Consider the following 19375-nt stretch of genomic DNA (forward strand, 5'->3'; position numbering starts at 1 on the left):
AAAGCGTTGCAAGACCTTCGCGATCCTTCTAAGCGGGGTTTTTGGTCAGAGGGTTTTGGTTTTCATTGCCAAACAATAATAATTAATGTGTCCAATTTTCCTTGCAGTTTTGACTTCCTAAAATTTCCATATCAATGCCACCCCAAAAAATTAATCTTTTTTCACTTGTAGTACTGTTAAAGTTTGTTTTCCCTTCAATTTACTTGCCTCTAGGAGCCATAAGATTGTTCTTTTATCAACTTACTGCACACACTAAAATGAGTGTTCAAACATCTTTTTGTTTTTTTTTTTTGTTTATATCAATATCAAATGAATGAAATTTATGAAGCAGTGAAGGAAAATGTAAATTTAAACACAAAATCTCTAAATCTTGAAATCTCAATAATCTTATGTGCTTCTTCCTCCATCCCAAAGCCAATAAACCCATAATCCCATAGCAAACAAGGAAATATGAAGGTTTGTAGTATGATATTACATTAACCATGTTTTAGTGTAATTGGGTAAGCACCAATATTTTTATGTTTTCATTTCCTTCAAAAAAATGATTTTATAATCATATTTTAATAAAATTTTTTTTCATTTTGAGAATTACAGGTTCTCGAGCTTGAATATAAACACTACTTTTCTGAAAAGCAAATGCTACATAAAGAATAATTGTTTAAATACCCTTCCCATTGTCAAAAAGAGCTAATAGTTTATTAGCAATTATATATCACTTGCGATTTTGCTTAAAAAGCTAAGAGTAGATTTTGCGATTTTGTTTAAAGAGTTCTTAAACTGTTTTAATTTTAAAATGACCCTCAACTATTTGCAATATCAAATTTGTCCTTTAATAATAAAAAAATTCAAATTTTGATCCTTCAATTCATCTCCATCACTAAATTTTGATGGATCCAAGGGGAAAATTGGACATATTTAATGGTGGAGATAGAATGAAGAATTAAAATTTGATAATTTTTATTATTCAAAGACCAATTTAAAAACTTTAAAATAGATGAGGAGATAATTTGAGATAATTGATGTTGTTTAGTGTTTCGTAACTGGTTTACCCAAAATCTAAAAATTGACTACAGCCTCTATTTTGCTAGAAATTTGAATCCTGGATAGATATGGAGTGATATTTTTCTATTATTATATGATTTTTTTATTATATCTCAGTTTACATTATTATATGATATTTTTCCCTTGAGTATAAGAAAACAACTGTCATGATTTTATTTGATGTAAAATTTTGGCCTACCACCAAATAAATAAATAAAATAGAAGGACATACAACCAAGAATCAAAATAATTTTACTATTATAATATTTAAACAAAAAGGGGAAGTAGATATATGAAGGAAAAATGACCAATTTCGTCCTTAAACTCTTTTATTAGTGCCGATTTAGTCATTAATTTTTTTGACTAATTTGGTACTTAAACTTATTTTGTAGTTCCAATTAAAGACCTCCGCAGTAGCACCACTATCTAAAGTTAATCAAGCTCATACTTGACTAACCAAACAGAGATATTATGGGAATGTCACTCACGGACTATAATAAAATAAATAAACTATGTAAAAAAATCACCATATAAAACTTTTAAATTATGTAAAAAATCACAAAAAAAACCTTTTTAAAATTTTAATCTTGTACTTTTTTGACACAATTTACTTGATTTATTACTGACGTTCCAACAGTAACCTTATTTAGTTGGTTAATTAGAAACCATATCGGTTTAAGGAGGTGGTACCATTACAAAAGGTTCTTAATTGGAACCGACATCAAATTAGATAGGAATAAAAATTAGGGATTAAATTAGCACTAGTAACAAAGTTTAGGGACGAAGTTGCCATTTTCCCCAACAGTAAAACCAAAAGCCGTTTGAAGATCTTTCACGTATTGAGATTTCAGCTACATTCTTATCCTTCGACCACCTCTCCTGGCTTCCGCAGCCCTACCACTGCACACCGCCAAGCTCTCTGGTCTCTGCGTCTCCCATCACTTGGGCTCATTCTCTTTTGAGTCAAATTCAGAAATGGGAAGTCCAGCTTATCAAACCCGCATCCGTTTCCCAATTGCTTTGGCTTCTCCTAGGTAAATACTATTCCTTTCATTTCTGATAGCCTTATTATCTCCCAGTAAGCTTGCTTGTATCTTCATCATGGCTATTTAATGACCAATGGGATGCATGTTAACTACTGAATCCTTAAACCTCATAAGGAAATTAAGTTGTTCGCCCTAGAAGAAAGCATCTCGCGTTGAATCGATGAACGCTGGAGCAAATTTTTAACTAAAATTTGATTTTGGAATGGTTGATACTTAGCTGTTGTCTTACCGGGACACACTTGATCACTGATCTTGTGCAGGAGCTGCAATATAAGAGTACAACCATTTAAGATTTTCTTCTTATTTTTTTTAAGCACTGCGAGCAACAGGATTTTTACCTGTAGAATTTTTGAAATAGGTGTTAAACTGTGTACGATAAAGTTTCATCATGAGTGTGATACTTGTTTGAGCAGTTGCCTGGTTTTCAAGCAGCCTAGAGTCGTGTTGTCCGAGAATTTGGGTGAGAAAGTTACTTCTATTGGATTTAAAAAGGTACCAAGGAGGTCAATATTGCAGCTCATGGTATTTGCTCCAATATTTGCAACTGCCAATACGATTTTAGCAGCACCGATGCAGGAGATGAATGAACCTGATGTGGTAAGGTAAATATTGCTCATGCTGTCATTAGTACTTACAGTTTGTTTGGAGTAAGGTGAAATTCTAGAGAGGTCCCTAGAATTAGTACTTGTTATTGTCAGTTGTTCTCAAACACAATCTCTGCTTGGCATTTGAAGCATCCAGGACATTGAAGCTTCCCAGTGGAGTGAGGATACAAGGTAAGATATCCATTGCTGCTGACATGCTTGTTGAAACGAATGACTTGATTCATTCTGTTTATTAAGGACATTAGAACTATGATACTCTTTTTTCTTTTTCATTCATTCCTTTATCTTTCTACATAAGCTATTGAGACGCATTTTGGCCTGTCATCTGTTACAAATCAAGCTACTTCCCAATTTTGATGGGAATGTGGGACAAATGTAGGATGGTATGCATCTCATTCCAAACATACATGCCACCAGAAGTAGCTTTGAAGTAGGAGCACTCATGTATTACATGTACTTGGCTAAATTCGGTACTTAATATACACATTTGCATACAAAAATAATCTATGACTTCTGTCTGTACATGATTTTTGAACTTGAACTACAACTTAAAAAACTGTCAAAGGGGCAGACACCAGATACATTTCTCAATTTACACTATGGAGTGGGAATTTCAGCTATACTACGTTCATTTTTCCGTTTATTTCTTAAATGTCTGTTTGTCAAACCTCTCTGCAAGAAATTGTTGAAGGCAAAGGACGGGAAGCATCTGAGGGTGATCTTGTGGAAATAAACTATGTATGCTGGCGTTCAAATGGATATTTTGTCCACAGGTAAGCTTTCAAACTTCTATTTCTTTGATCAGATGGATTTCTAATGCCTTGAATTTTCTGGTCCTGCCTTCTGAGATTGTACAAGTAACTTCCATTATGCTTTACACATCATTTGAATACAGCACGGTCGATCAATTTAGTGGAGAAAGTGCTCCTGTTATACTCTCGCTGGATGACAAGCAGGTCAATTCTGTTTCTTCTATTACATGATGTGAGAATGATAAATTAAGTAGGAAGCATTTACTCAGAACCATTACTCACTCGTAGCTTTTCTCCATTGGGTTAATGACTCCAGAATTTCCTTTCTAGGCTAGATTCTTGTTATGCATTGTCGTAACTAATAAATTGAGTTATGATTTTGTCTTGCAATGGAGATGCTGACTGGTCGTAACGTTTTCAGTCGAGTATCTGCTTTGTAACTAGCGCTTTCCCTGCATCCTGCCGCTTATATAACACCATTACCTGCTTGCGTCCTCTGGGGTTCAGGACCTGCTACTTGAACCTACAAAAAGATCCTTGAGAGTCACGTTTCAGAAGTATTTGCGAATTTCTTGTAAAGGTTGCTAATCAAGGTTTTTCTGGTTGTCTAGATTGTTAAAGGTCTGAAGGAGGTTTTGATTGGAATGAAAGCTGGAGGTTTGTTTTACTTGTCTTAGTTTCTGAGGGGGTTTTGTATGCCAAAAGTCGCAATTGAAGTGTGTTCATATAGTTTGAAAATAGCCCTTCAAGTCAATAATACATGTTTGAGAAAAGCTTGATCATATTTCGCAGGAAAGAGAAGAGCACTGATACCTCCTTCTGTCGGTTACATCAGTGAAAACCTAGCACCTGTCCCGGAAGAGGTAATGACTTCCTCACTTCCTTCTCCAGAACCCATTGTTCTACAAGTGAGCTCTTGGCAGCTGGCACTGGTAAATGAAAGATGATCATGCCGCACTAACAAATAAACGACCGTGCATTCATTTTGCAGTTTGGGCCTAGGCGGAGTCTTTTGTCTCACGCGAAAGAGCCTTTAATATTTGAAGTGCAACTTTTGAAGGTTTTGTGACTTGTGGAGTTGGATCCTATCTTTACATATATTTCGCATATAATTGATGTGGAGCACTAGGCATACTCGAATACAACCATTGGTTATCCGATACAACCATCATCGCTAGCTTGAATACCCAACCAGAATACAACCATTGGTTATTTATGATGTTGATCCTGGAATTGTTGAGTGATAGTACGTGCTAACAGAAAGGAAACCAGGGGAGGGAGTTAACAGGTAGCATATGACTGAAGAAAAAAAGCAAATGCGCCAGAGGGTTCACGAGCAAAGTCAAGCCGAGACGAGAAAAATTTAGTAGTAAACCACCGGCCTTTGAACCGGTGGCCACCATCAATGCATTAAGGCTTGATGGGGCGGGAAATAAAGATTCAAACCTTGTCTTCTATCAACTTGTCACAATTAAATGTGATCTTATTTAAAAAATTCAAATGAGTGCGTAGTGTATCTGTCTGCTATCTATCATATAGGAAACAATCGTGTCGACCAAAAAAAAAAATGGTTTAGTAGTAGCATATGATCCATCCATAAAAAATGCACACAATTGATTCAAAACGGGAAGGTGAAGTGCAGTATTTCAAATGCGATGATGATAGTTTTGACGAGATACAACGGTCAACTGATCATATGTAAATTTGCGTAAAATTTGTCAAACTCGTATAACTGTTCTGAAACAGTTACATCAACTAGAGTGAGCTGGACAATTCAACTGGAGAGGCATTTATCGTTTCTGCATGAATTTAGTTAACCATCGAGTGCATGTCTTGGGAAATTTAGAGCGCACCTTTGAGTCTTTGACAGAAGTCGGCATGTCCCCCAGCCACAAAGGCGTAGTATAGATACGCATTCAGACTCCACGCCTTTGACAATCCCGCTGAAACGGGAAAATGTTTCAGCGCCGTCTTTGCTTAATTACCAAGACCGCAAATACGCACTAATAACAGCAGCTACAAAACACGTCAAATTTTGAAACTTTTAGACTAAAGAGTAAAGGCAAGATTGGTGAAATTGGGGTCCCCTGTCCACTTCCTCTGCTCGTTGCCTGTCCAAATTCACCAAAAATTTCCTATTTTTTCTCCTCTCAAGAAGAGTTGGGTCGGGTACTGGATCGTGAGAAAACTCGCAAGATGCAGCAGTGGTTTTCAGCGGTTACCGTCGGCGCCAATGCCAATAATCAGCAAACGGCGTCGTCGTCGTCGTCTTCGCCGTCTTTATTGTCAGATTGGAACTCATATGCAGCTGCTAGAGCCTCCGAAGATAGCAGCTCCCTCCTTCCTGGTTTTGATCTCGAATCCGCCGTCAGGTCCGCCAACGACACCGTTTCCGGCACTTTTAACGTGTGAGATTCTGCTCCCCACTCTACTCTCCTTTCTTTACCCCAGTAATTTCGAGTGTTTAACTAGCTTCTATCTGTGTCCATGGTTTTTCTCCTAAGAGCGTCAATGTGGAAGAGAAATTCCGGTGTGAGAATGGTGAAATGAATTGTTAGTTTTTAGTAATTCTGCTTATTTTAATCACTAATTTCGTGAAGCTGACTTGTTATGCTCTGTCTATATCGTTAATATCTAGCAAAATTCCTGAATCTTTCTCGGATTGATTTGTTTTTGACGTTCAATTCTGCACTAAGACCAAATTCTAAGTCCTGCTGAAGGAAATTCATTGTAATCAAACTTCTAATTTGATTTAGCTAGCTCCTTGCTTAAATTGTCCGTATGAGCTGGTGATGCATTGCTCATTATGCCTATCGAAGGAAATTAATAGGAGTGTTTGGATAGAGTGCTATTCGAAATATATTTCAAATGATCACTGTAGCATTTTTTATGATAGAATGTATGTGAGATAAAAATGTGGTTGGGAATGTAATAAGTGTGACTGAAAAACGTATTTGTGATTCAACCACAATATAGTTTCAAATAATGACATATCCAATTATGTGTGTTGTATTCATCCTTGTTTGAATCTTGTATCAGTTTGTATGCTTATATTCGAGCTGATATTCGAATTGGACGAATGCAGAAAAGGAATTTTACGTCTGTGTTCGGTAATAGATGCATGTGTCATACAATTGGTATTAAACTGTTCTTTTTGTTTTTGGACACGTATCTTATTTTCCAGGCAAAGGTTGGGTCAGTTTCTTAAGAATAAAATGTGCATATGGAGAACTTTTTGACTTTTTGTGATTCTTAGTTTTGGTTCATCCGGTATAAGTATAAGCTTATGAAGCCCTACAAATTGGGTGGGTGGTAGAAATAAATTCACTGTAGAAACTATGAGATTTGGCTTACTCTTCATTACAGTCTAGAGGTGCCTTAAACAACAGGGCTTTTGCTGGCATTTAGTTGTGGTTGATTCATCTAAGAGACTTTGCATAACGGAGATGATAATAATGTCTTAGATCATCAAAATTTAAACCAAATTAGTAATCCACATGTGCACCTTATTCGTCAGGCTCTATCTACTCAGCTGTAAAAACAGTTAATGATGCGAATTTATTATTATGGAGAACAATTTGACTAGAAACAGCTAAGGCTTTGGCGTCTTCGTTACTTTTGAGTATTGACTAAAGAACTTGCGTAGATGATGATAATGTCTTTTGCATATGTTAGCTGACTCAGATATAAATCGTATTGGAGCTCATTGTTGGTGACATCTGCCTTTCTCAGAATAGCAAAATCAATTAATTTGGAAAGTTTTACGGGAATAATTTCTGCATGGAAAACACAATTTTTTAAGATTTTTGACTTCCCTTGTATGGTCACTTCATTTTTTGGATGTTGTTTCGTATCACGATATGGCTACCTTGAGCTAGCTACCAAGGATAACAAAGCTTCCCATAAATCATTCATGTCACAGCATCCCTCTGTCACTTTTACCTTAAACTGCCTAGGACCATTATTACCTATAATTTCTATTTACCACTGTCATGGTGTTACTTTTCACTGGTTGCCTTTGACAACCTATGCCAATATTAATTTGATAATCAATATGAATCATGTAGAAGACATTGGGGTTGAAATAGATCATTGATTTTTTAAGGAGATGAAAAGTCTTTGGAAGTGATGCATACATGTAGCAGAGATAGATCTCCTTCTTTAAAGCTTAAAAGTTTACCAATTACAAGAACGCACAAGGGGATATCACTGATGTGTCGAAAGAGTTCCATCTCTCACTTGTAAGAGGATGTTGTAGAAATCTTTGTTGGAGGAATGTAATTGAAGATTGTTGCTAATCTCAAGGGTCTGTTTTACAAGGGGCAAATTGCCCAGTTTGAATTTCCCCACTCCCTGAGAACTCTATCATGATTATATATTGTTGAGTTTTAGAAGAAAGTATCGTGTCTAATTGGAGAACATGATATGTAATATTCTACAGTTTCTGGTTCATGTCATAGCTGGATGCTGTGACAAGTGGTTGCAAAATTCAGCAACATGTTTTTGCTTTTGCTAGCATTGATTGGTAGAGTTTTGATTATGGCTTGTTAGTTTTATACCTTTAGGATGAATAATTTCTGAAGTATTTTTGATTAGTTTATCCTAAAGTTTCTTATATTTGAAAAGTCTATACTGCATAAACTCTGTCCTGAGAATTTGAACCCTTTCTGTATCCAAGTGTGGTGATATTTCCTTTTTCTGATGTGTAAAGATGTTCATGTTGTCATTCTTCAGGGTTTCAAAGGGAGTTAGAGAACTGCCTGGAAATTTTCAAACGGCAACTAGCAATATCCCATCTGGAAAATCTCTGTTGTATTTCAGTTTACTGCTGGCAACTGGAGTGTTCTTTGTTTTCATGTCATTTACGCTATTCCTTCCAGTCATTGTATTGGTACCCCAGAAATTTGCTATCTGCTTTACTCTCGGATGTGGTCTTATAATTGGATCCTTCTTCGCCCTTAGAGGCCCAAAGAATCAGTTTTCTCACATGTCATCAAAAGAGGTAGTTTTCTCATGAATTTTTTATTTTTTATTTTTAAATCTTTAATTCTAAGTTATCTGATATTTCTCGCCTCTCATCTGTATTTCACATTATGTTCACCAGAGACTTCCTTTCACATTGGGGTTCATAGGCAGCATGATGGGTACCATATATGTTTCCATGGTGCTTCACAGCTATATCCTCTCTGTTGTCTTTTCTGTGCTACAAGTATGAATCCTTGCTCTTTTATTCTTGCTACTCTTTCCCTCCTCCCCACCAAGTTTTTGGGTGCTAAAAATGAGTTTTGTTGAGTCCTTTTTTTAGTTGATGTTGATATGAATTTTTGGTTTGGATCCTTGCAGGTTTTAGCGTTATCATATTATGCTATTTCCTACTTTCCTGGTGGATCTACTGGACTAAAGTTCATCTCATCATCCCTGACCTCTTCACTATTAAAATGCTTCGGCAGATAATAGGAGTTAATGACAACAAAATGCAGGTATTCTCAGTCGTTATACACTTTCCAAGTCAAAGATGGTAACCGAATGCAGCATATGTACTATACTTTGGCATGGAAACTCGGCTGGTTGAGAGAGAGAGCGAAAGGATGTGATTTCGTTTTGGAGCCATTATTAATCTGATACTTGGCTTAAACTATGTACGTTTATCAAATGATTACTTTTCCTTCCAAGTGAACAGTATCATCTTGGGTTGGGAGGGAAGGGGGAGGGTGTATAAGGAGGAGGTCCTGGATTTAAGATCTCCCACTTTAAAAAAAAAAAAAAGAAAGTATCATCAATATTGGAGCGTCAGTAACATAGTTAAGCTGTGGTCATGAGGCTTTTGGTGTGGCATTCAGTGTTCTTGTTTTGGGGTGAACCTATTTTGTTTCTTTAGTATATCAAACATCACAAAAGGATTTGGTTTGCGGAGTTGTTTTGCAACAATTAGAGAAGTAAACAAGGGCGGATATTACGTACATTTGCATTTCTTTCTTTCTTCTTTTTGTAACCATTGATGCATTTACCATGCCAAAAGGATGCTCATGAAGTAGTAGGTAGTGGCAGGACATGAGGCAGCAGGCAAAGTCAGTTGGAGCATGTCCTAGTTCAATACAACAGTACAAGTGCTCATATTGTGGGTTTGGAAACTTTGTACAAATTGCCTGAGAGAGTTTAGCTTTAAATTCTGCTATTTTTCAGTGATAAGTAATCTGTTAAGCGTTTAATAGAGTCGGTGAAATGCTCTGGTTTTGAAATCAATTTACCTTACCTTCTTCCTGTAGTTTACTAAAAAATTATGTGCTTTATTGAATTGCTCTTTTGAGGGGGGGAAAAAAAGGAAGAAATAAAATCAGCAAAATACCCTTTGGCCAAGTATTGATGGGAAGTGATTGCGAGATATGTTACCTTTTGGGGAAATCAATTTTCTGTTAGACATGAGTTATTATGCTCGTCTTCATTACCAAAAAACACAAAGAATTGTGCGTACATTTTTTACCTCCTTTCATACGAGGACTTCGATCGTCTTCTTCTGTGTCTTTCTCGTTAAGCCAGGTTAAAATCATTTTATTGTGCCACCTCCCAAAGGGCCCAACAAGTATGTGGTGCGAGAGCACTAATGGATCCTGGCTTTGCACTGAAACCTTTGTTCTGTTCAGTCTAATTATTCAATTCTTATAACATTTGGTGTAAAATGGTACAATCTTATTACTTAGTTAGAGCTTAGTTAAGTAGTATTTACAACCTTTTCATTCTTCCCATGATGCGTTTTTTTTTTTTTTTTTTTTTTAAGTTTAAGCAGTGGTAAAAGACAGAGCCGTGTAGCACACAGATTTTGACTAATCAAGATCAAAGAAATAGACCTTAAAGTCGGGTTTTAGGTAAAGGTCGATGAAAAAAAAAAAAAAAGAACCAAGGCAAAGAGTAAGAGCTTCCTCTCTGCTTTTCCACCCATTACCTTTTATTTGATTCTCTTAGGAAGTCAAAATCCCGAAATTAAGGAAAGCAACATAGAGATTAGGGGACAATAATTTCTACCACAAATATATAAACGGCCAAAAAAAAAAAGTATAAGAGACAATGATTTGACCAGTAATATAGACATTTGGCCAGATTACCCACTATACCTTTGTTTTTATAAGGAAAAATTTGCGGAAAGCAAAAAGGATGAATGCCTCTGGTGATAAAGACGAGAACAAAGAGCAGAAACTGAAATTTGTGAGGCTGATGCAAAGCCTGATCAAATCAATCACCGAGTAAAACGAAAGCCAAGTGAAAACAACCTTTTTATTTATTATTATTTTGATTACATAAAAAAAGGGAAAAAAATTTCATTACGGTTTTATCTAGTGGTATTATTATCTTCCACTAGTTTGCTTTTCCTTTCAAGTCTGATCGTATAGTCTTGAATCTTGATGCATGTGTATTATTATCCTCCGATTAGAATGGACTCCAAAGAATGAGCGAGTAGGATTAGCAAAAGCCAAAAGGAGGGGTGGGAGGCAGGAAAATACATGCAACAAGAAATTGTGAGTTGCATCGATCACACAGCTCTTTGTAGCCCATATCATATCAGATGAAGTGGTAGGCCATCATCATCATCAACAAAGCCCAATTCCAATGTCTAATTATCGTTAATCAACACACACCCTCTTGCACGAGCGGGAGAGACTTTGACAATTGAGAAGAATTCTTGAAAGCCGTAATAAGATGAATAACATCATGCAAAGGCGTAGTCAACTTTTGGACCGGCATTTCAGGATTCTTTTTTAGTTTCTGCATATTTATTGTTGGAGACAAAGAAGAAGAAGAAGACAATAAATAACATGTATCCCTTCGGTGTTGAAAAGTACATTTATCTTCATCTTATAAGAGGCAGCTCCTAGTGCACGGTACATACACTCGCGTCACCATTCACCAACCCCAATAATAATCCATACACCTTTATACGTAAAACGAGAGAAAGTCTTCCATTTTCTTCCACTTGTACGAGCCTGGAGGATTCTCTCATGGCATTCATTCCACTCCACGACTAATCCAATAAACATCTTTCACCAGAATGGAGGGCTCTAATCTATCATAGCACGTTCATGCAAAAAGGTGGCACTACTGTAAACATTAATTAATTCCTGATGATCCCATCTACACGATTTTAGGGGCTAGCTTTTTCTTTGCCTCATTCTGCAGTATTATACAACGCATGCCCCTGAACAATTTCTTCTTCTGCTTCTATTTTGGAGTAACACAAGTACTCAAAGACCTGATGGGAAAAAGTCACTGCTATGTTAGAACCATAGGGAACTGGTAAATAATCAACCCTTATTACAGCTATATAATATACATGTACCAGCTAGGATATACTATGTACTCCTTCCGTCCCACTTTAATAGTGCTGTTTTTTTTTTTTTTTTTTTGTCTGTTCCAAATTGTAGTTCACTTTCTTCCAATTGAAGAATGTAGTTATCTTTTAATTTCTCTAAAATACCCGTATTCAATATAGGTTGTTATTATTAGTATAAACTACCTTATTTAATATAACTTGTTAACCTACTCCATTTAATACATTTAAATTTAATGTGAAATAATGTGAAATGAGGATTTATTCTTTCTTGACCATCAATTCAAGTTTTCATGAATAATTAATATAAAGTTGTACTCTACTATTTAATGTAAGGGTATTTTAAAAAAATAGTAACCTAATTTTGTTTTTCCAATAAAATTTATTTATTTTTCTTAAACTGTGTGAAAGAAAAACTAGAACTATCAAAATGGGACGGAGGGAGTATATAATATATACATATACCAAAAGCTAGGATATGTGCATATTGTATTCTGTAATGTAACATCAAGGAGGCAGCTGTAATTTGCCGCAACTCCGAACTGTTACATATGCAAAGGGAGGTATGGAAAGGCAGCAATACCATGTTATCACGTGCCATTTATCTAATTTATTAGCTTTCAAATCCAATTGAGGGAGTCTCACGATCATGTGGCTAGCAAATTAGCAATCACTGCTGACTTATTCGATGGCCACGCATGTGACCACCAGAGCTTCATTCTATCTTAGTATTATTGGAAATGTACGTGCCTTGCATTTAGATTAGATCCCATCATCAGGCTAGGAAGAAGAGAAATCCGAAAAAGTGGACAACTGAAAATTTGTTGATTTCTAAAGATGCATTAGAAAGAAAAGGGCAGCTTCATTTTTCTCCTGTCATGAAGAGTATCTCCATGGAAAATTATGGTCAGAATTAGGATTCAGAATTGGAATGGGAGACAATGCTTATCATTGTGAGTTTCATCCTCAATATTGATTTGGTGGGCGTCTTTTCTTTTAAAGTTTTTCTTGTCTTTTTGTGTTTTGGATTTTATTTTCTGAGGTCAAGAAAGAAACCTTGCATCAATTGGGTTCACCTCCTCTTTACATGCATTGCGGATTTTTGGCCGCTAGGTACTTGTTGTTGTGCCGAGTATCCATCAACCGTATCAGGCCAAAATGTACAAGGAAGGTTATGCCGACCCCCTTTTTCGTTTTTTTTTTCTTTTCTTTTTTCTGTATGGGTCCAGCAATTCCTCTTATCTTAATCGTACAACACCTCAAATAGCTTAAAACAAATGGATGAAAAATTTTGGTTTAATAATGATAATAATAATAATAATGCGCATGATACTTAGCTATTCATCAAATCAAGGCCCCATCTTATTGCTCCCAGAGCCAAAACTAATCATACCCTCCTACTTTGTTAGACTTAATTAAGTCTAATCTTTTTCTTCAAGTACATCTTGACACCAACTTGCAAGGAAAAGTGTTAAGATCTTGCTTTTGGTAGCAATAAGATCAGTCTAATCCATACACTATTATAGTAATGTCCAATTGATGATGCACGTATCATGTATTAAGTTTTACTGGGCTTTATGTTACCTGATCGCTCTATGGTCCCAAATCTGTGCATGAAGGACAAAAGAAACATTACAAGCTTTTTACTTTTTTACCGCTAATGACCTTTTCGCATTCGAACCAAACCAATGGGATCACGTATACATACAAACGGCCAAACATCTCTCGAGTAGACTATATAAATCTCTTGGAAGAACGGCAGAAATAAAACAAAGGATAATTGCGTTGGCATGTTTCTTGGAAAGAGCAAATGATGCATCATGGCATACGAATTCTAACGCCTCACGTTCTGGAATGAGCCCGTGATTTCCCTCAGCATATGTTAAAGTGGGGAGGCACGAGACCCGATCTGTCCTGTAGTACTAGTAATATTTTTATAGCAGTGTTGTCAGGTTTTGTGTTGTTGATTTGGTGGATTTGTGACCAAATATAGGATTAACAAGTGTTGAGTTGCTCTGATGTTGTCCCTTCAGCCCTCCACTTCAGGCCAATGACTCCATTTTTTTTCTTCTTGTTTTGAAAACTGACTTTACAGAAGGGCCGCCCGACAGCATGTTCTGATTTGCAGGTTTGATAAGCTAATTTAGTTGCCAATTAGTGATAGTTGATTTTCACTTCCATTCCATGTGCACTTCACCGGTCACTACTTACCACTCACTACTACTCCCATCAGATTCCGTTTCCCACTAATCAACACTGAATTAGATATTTAGATATGGTCAGCTTCATTATCTCAGCTTTCAAGAAAACAAAACAAGTCCCTTTTTTTAATTTATCTTGCGCCTGATTGAAATGAGTGCAAATTAGTTGGAATGAGGAGGGGTCATTTGAAAACTAAAAATGTCAGATGGCATTTTCCATCTTTTATTAGCCATCTAAATTTCTAAGCTCCTTTTCGCTCGGAGCCCTTTGTTTTTACCATTGGTGAATTCCATTTGCGACCTGCAAATGTTTGCTTCATGAAACATGTTTGGTGAAAAATGCCGATACAGTTAAAAACTCTCTTGGAAAGTGTCTTGAGAGGCTTCCACAACCAACATGTGGCTGACTCACCCCTTCATGCCACTTAATAGGGGCTGGACCGTGCCTATAGCCTAATGCAGCAGTTTGCAACTGTGAGACCAATCAAAATGGTGGTGAAATTTATTAAGTTAATAATTCTCTAACCGCCTCTTGGGTTGGCTCGGATGATCTCGTGATAGCCTAGTTAGATCCTGAAGTCGTGTGTTCGAACTATCTCTTTATCACTTGTGTATTCTTGAGGGATGAAGTGCACTAACGCAGAGAGATTAGTCCAATAAAGTTGGGAGACTCTCTGTATTGAAAAAAGAAATAATAATAACTCTCAAACCAGATACCATGCAGAAGGAAGGTGATTATCGAGGGTCCATTCTGATTAATTCCAAGAACAAACTCTTTGAGATTGAGCAGATTAACTGATTGTCAATTTATCAGGAATCAGCGGAAATTAGGAAAATAGTTACAGCAATCGTTCTCTCTCCACTGGATGGAGTATATTACATTTGCATGAAAAATTTAAATGCGGATGTAGACAACTGACCAGAAATGCAGAAACAAGACAGAGTTTTTTTAACGCCAGAATAAGAGTAAGAGAGGAGATTGAGAATGCAGTATCTGCATCGCATACTCGAAGCCACCAATTTTATCTCCCACAGTAACTTCTGATTAGAAAGAAATCACAGATGGACGCTACTTCCCTCTAAGAAAGGAAAAATCCAAGAACTACTTATACAGCAGTAGCAAATTGCCATAAGAAAAACACCCGCGTCGTACTAATAAAACCAAACGAGCCCATCTGCATCACCACCCCTTAGCTAACAGCAACTCCTCCGAATACAATAATAATAATTAATGAAAGTTCTCTTGGATCCAGATCTTCTGCTTTTTCTCTATAAACAAAACATGGGGTTCCCCCCTCTACAATCCCAAAGAACTGATCATCCTCTGCTCTTTGCTCCCAGCAGCAAAGCAGTCAGCAATGCCTGCACCCTTAAGAAATCCTTTACTTTCTCCTCCCCTCAATTACTTCTTCTTCACCTCACTTCTCTCAATAAACTATCTATTCTTTTCTCCTTGCTACTCCATTGATGTGCAGGGCCAAGCTCTTCTGACATGGAAGAACAGTTTAAACAACTCAAGATACGCACTGAAATCTTGGAACCCTTCAGACCAAAGTCCCTGCAATTGGTTTGGGATACAATGCAACTCAAATGGCCAAGTTGTCAAGATAAGCCTGAAATCAGTTGACTTGCAGGGCCCATTGCCTTCAAACTTACAACCTCTCAAGTTCTTAAACACTCTCATCCTTACATCAGCCAATCTAACAGGCGCAATTCCAAAAGAGTTTGGAGATTACCAGGACCTGACTTTCGTCGATGTCAGTGACAATTCAATCTCAGGAGAAATCCCACTGGAAATCTGCAAACTGAGCCAGCTTCAAACTTTGTATCTTAATACAAATTTTCTCGAGGGTAGCATACCTTCAGAAATAGGAAATTTGTCGAGTCTCAAGGTTCTTACCCTCTTTGACAATCAGCTTAGTGGTGAAATCCCAACAAGCATAGGACAGCTGCGGAATCTTGAGGTGTTCAGAGGTGGTGGGAATCAAAATCTTAAAGGCCAGCTGCCTTCAGAGATTGGAAACTGCTACAACTTGAGAGTGTTAGGCGTTGCTGAAACAAGTATTTCAGGAACGCTGCCATCCTCGATAGGGATGCTGAAAAGAATTCAAACAATCGCCATTTATACATCCCAGTTGTCTGGCCCCATACCAGAAGAGATCGGAAATTGCACTGAGCTGCAGAACCTCTATCTATACCAGAATTCCTTATCTGGTTCGATACCATGGCAAATAGGAAACCTCAGAAAGCTTCAAAGTCTGTTACTCTGGCAGAATAGCATCGTCGGTTTGATTCCTTACGAGCTTGGAAACTGTAAGGATCTCAAAGTTGTCGATTTTTCTGAAAATCTCCTAACAGGAAGCATGCCTACAAGTCTGGGAGGGCTTTCTATGCTTGAAGAGCTCCAGTTGAGTGTTAATCAATTAACAGGTACTATACCTTCTGAAATCTCAAACTGTACAGCTCTGACTCATTTCGAAATCGACAACAATGGTATTTCAGGAGAGATTCCAACTCAAATTGGCCAATTAAAGAGCTTGACTCTGTTCTTTGCCTGGCAGAATAAGTTAACAGGCAACATTCCAGATTCTTTATCAGAATGTGAGAACCTTCAGGCTCTTGATCTTTCTTACAACCTCCTCTTTGGTTCAATTCCAAAACAGATCTTTGCATTACAAAATCTATCTAAAGTGCTACTTCTTTCCAATGAATTATCAGGTTTCTTACCACCTGATATTGGAAACTGTACAAACTTGTATAGATTTAGGGTGAATAGCAACAGGCTGGGGGGTACTATTCCATCAGAAATTGGAAATTTAAAAAGTTCGAATTTTTTTGATATGAGTAAGAACCATTTTGTCGGAGGAATCCCGCCCTCAATATCTGGAAGTGAAAACCTTGAGTTTCTTGATCTCCATTCAAATGCACTCTCTGGTTCTTTGCCTGATACTCTGCCCAAAAGCCTACAGTTCCTGGATATCTCAGACAATGGGTTTACTGGTCCTTTGAGCCCTTCAGTTGGGACGCTAACTGAATTAACCAAACTTAATCTAGCAAAAAATCAATTTTCTGGCAGAATTCCGGCAGAAATCCTCTCTTGCAGTAAGCTACAGTTGATTGATCTGGGAAACAACGCATTCTCTGGTAATATACCAAAAGAACTGGGTCAAATTTCATCACTTGAAATCTCTCTAAACCTCACCTGTAACCAATTTACTGGTGAGATCCCAACTGAATTTTCAGGCCTTAGCAAATTGGCCATCCTTGATATCTCCCACAACCAGCTCGCTGGGAAATTAGATGTCCTCACTGACCTTCAGAACCTTGTTTCCCTTAACATCTCATTCAATGACTTCTCCGGTCAATTGCCTGACACCCCTTTCTTTCGTAAACTTCCCCTCAACGACCTTGCTGGAAACCAAGATTTGTACATATCTGGTGCAGTTGTAACTCCAGCTGATGCCATGGGGTCAGGTGGACATGCAAAATCGGCTATGAAACTGGCGATGCCAATTCTCATCAGTGCGAGTGCGGTGCTAGTACTTCTTGCAGCGTACATGTTAGTGAGAACCCGTATCGCCGACGGCAGGCAGATGGAAGTTGACACTTGGGAAATGACATTATATCAGAAGATGGAATTTTCAGTGGATGACATAGTACGCAGTTTAACATCTGCCAATGTCATTGGCACTGGGAGCTCCGGAGTTGTGTATAGGGTCACAATCCCAAGTGGGGAAACTTTAGCAGTCAAGAAAATGTGGTCATCAGATGAATCAAGAGCATTCACATCCGAAATTCAGACACTGGGTTCGATCCGGCATAAGAACATCGTCCGCCTCCTGGGATGGGGTTCAAATCAGACCTTAAAACTGCTTTTCTATGATTATCTTCCTAATGGCAGCTTGAGCTCACTCCTTCATGGTGCTGGGAAAGGAGCAGCCGAATGGGAGACTAGATATGAAGTCATCCTTGGAGTTGCCCACGCACTTGCGTATTTGCACCATGATTGTGTGCCTCCCATTATGCATGGGGATGTCAAAGCCATGAACGTGTTGTTAGGTCCTCGAATGGAGCCCTATCTTGCTGACTTTGGGTTGGCTAGACTAGTCAATGGCCAGAGTGATTCTGACATGTTACGGCAGCAGAGCCAGAGGCCTCAACTTGCAGGTTCTTATGGATATATGGCCCCAGGTAATTAATCAAGATGCAAAATGTTAACTAATTAGCAATATTTCCCTCTTAGATTTGGATTGTTTCAGTAATAGTTAGCTGAACAGATTTGTTTTGATGTGTTAATCAGAACATGCTTCGATGCAACGTATCACTGCAAAGAGTGATGTATACAGCTTTGGGGTGGTCCTGTTAGAGGTTTTGACAGGGAGGCATCCATTAGATCCAACACTGCCAGGGGGTGCTCATTTAGTACAGTGGGTTCGCGACCACTTACACAGCAAGAAGGAATCTGCTGAAATTCTTGATCCGAAGCTCAGAGGCAGAGCCGACCCTCAGATGCATGAAATGCTACAGACGCTAGCTGTTTCATTTCTCTGCGTGAGCTCACGCGCCGATGATCGTCCAATTATGAAAGATGTTGTGGCCATGCTCAAAGAAATTCGACATGTAGATCCAACAAGATCAGAGCCTGATTTGCTCAAGGGAGGTTTAATGGCTTCTCCTAAATCGCCTCCCACTCGGAAGGTGATTTCACAAGGGTCTTCTAATTGCTCTTTCACATTCTCTGATGATTCAATCTAAGCAAGCTTTGAAAGATATGATGCTGTGTATATTATTGCATAGGAAAATCCATCGAAAGCTTGGCAGAGATACTGTAGAGTGGATTGTATTTTCCTACCACATATTTTTGTTACTGTAGTGTGTGTTTTCCAAGGTATAGTAATTGCTGTAAGAGTGGAATGATTATTTTTATCAGCGTAAAGTTTCAAACAAGAAGCAAGTATATCTCAAGTGGTACCGTGTAAAATCACGATTGCAAGCTTGTGGCTGTTTCCTTTACTCTTCCATTTAGCATTTTCAACTCTTTTAAAGATTTGGCGTGGAGAGGAAGGGGTTTCAGGTTTGGTTATGAAAGAAAATGGTGGAGACTCTGTAGTTTCTTCCATTTCCTGCTAAATTTAAGGGAAAGGTGTAGAAATGGTCAAGTTTCTCTTCCAGTTTTTTTTTTTTTTTGGTCAATTGTCACTTTATTTATATAATCCCACTCTACCCTAATTTAAGTGGAAGGTCCAAGTAGACTTACCAGAACCGATGGAGACTACACTATATATTCATCTGAATTTTTTAGAGAATTCACGTATTTTAGCAATTGATAGGAGGTAAGAATTAAACCCTTAACTAGAAGCGGCAATTTGGATTGAAATCCATTTATCCATCCATATAATCCATAATTAAA

General features: G+C 37.6%; 3 protein-coding genes across 5 annotated transcripts; all 3 read left to right on the forward strand.

Annotated features, from left to right (window-relative positions):
• Positions 1 to 1860: 1860 nt before the first annotated feature.
• On the forward strand, positions 1861 to 4660 carry LOC113687914 (peptidyl-prolyl cis-trans isomerase FKBP16-1, chloroplastic). 3 transcript variants are annotated; one of them, XM_027205443.2, is made up of 8 exons: positions 1861 to 2075; positions 2501 to 2689; positions 2829 to 2863; positions 3384 to 3465; positions 3588 to 3648; positions 4056 to 4101; positions 4237 to 4307; positions 4436 to 4660. In XM_027205443.2, exons 1-8 carry the CDS (start codon positions 2017 to 2019, stop codon positions 4511 to 4513), a joined length of 621 nt encoding a protein of 206 aa, XP_027061244.1. In that variant the 5' UTR covers positions 1861 to 2016; the 3' UTR covers positions 4514 to 4660. The 3 variants fall into 3 exon arrangements, with proteins under 3 accessions (XP_027061244.1, XP_027061243.1, XP_027061245.1); XM_027205442.2 differs by having other exon boundaries at positions 1862 to 2075; positions 3372 to 3465; XM_027205444.2 differs by having other exon boundaries at positions 1868 to 2075; positions 2520 to 2689; positions 3372 to 3465.
• A 476-nt stretch (positions 4661 to 5136) lies between these two features.
• Positions 5137 to 9705, forward strand: LOC113687913 (uncharacterized). The gene is made up of 4 exons (XM_027205441.2): positions 5137 to 5852; positions 8179 to 8446; positions 8549 to 8653; positions 8788 to 9705. The coding sequence occupies exons 1-4, from the start codon at positions 5641 to 5643 to the stop codon at positions 8896 to 8898; spliced, it is 696 nt and encodes a 231-aa protein (XP_027061242.1). The 5' UTR covers positions 5137 to 5640; the 3' UTR covers positions 8899 to 9705.
• A 5482-nt stretch (positions 9706 to 15187) lies between these two features.
• LOC140007886 (LRR receptor-like serine/threonine-protein kinase RGI3) lies at positions 15188 to 18958 on the forward strand. The gene is made up of 2 exons (XM_072051513.1): positions 15188 to 18156; positions 18266 to 18958. Exons 1-2 carry the CDS (start codon positions 15324 to 15326, stop codon positions 18718 to 18720), a joined length of 3288 nt encoding a protein of 1095 aa, XP_071907614.1. The 5' UTR covers positions 15188 to 15323; the 3' UTR covers positions 18721 to 18958.
• Positions 18959 to 19375: the final 417 nt, after the last annotated feature.

Source organism: Coffea arabica, chromosome 5c, assembly GCF_036785885.1.
Source record: "Coffea arabica cultivar ET-39 chromosome 5c, Coffea Arabica ET-39 HiFi, whole genome shotgun sequence".
Taxonomy (NCBI): Eukaryota; Viridiplantae; Streptophyta; class Magnoliopsida; order Gentianales; family Rubiaceae; genus Coffea; species Coffea arabica.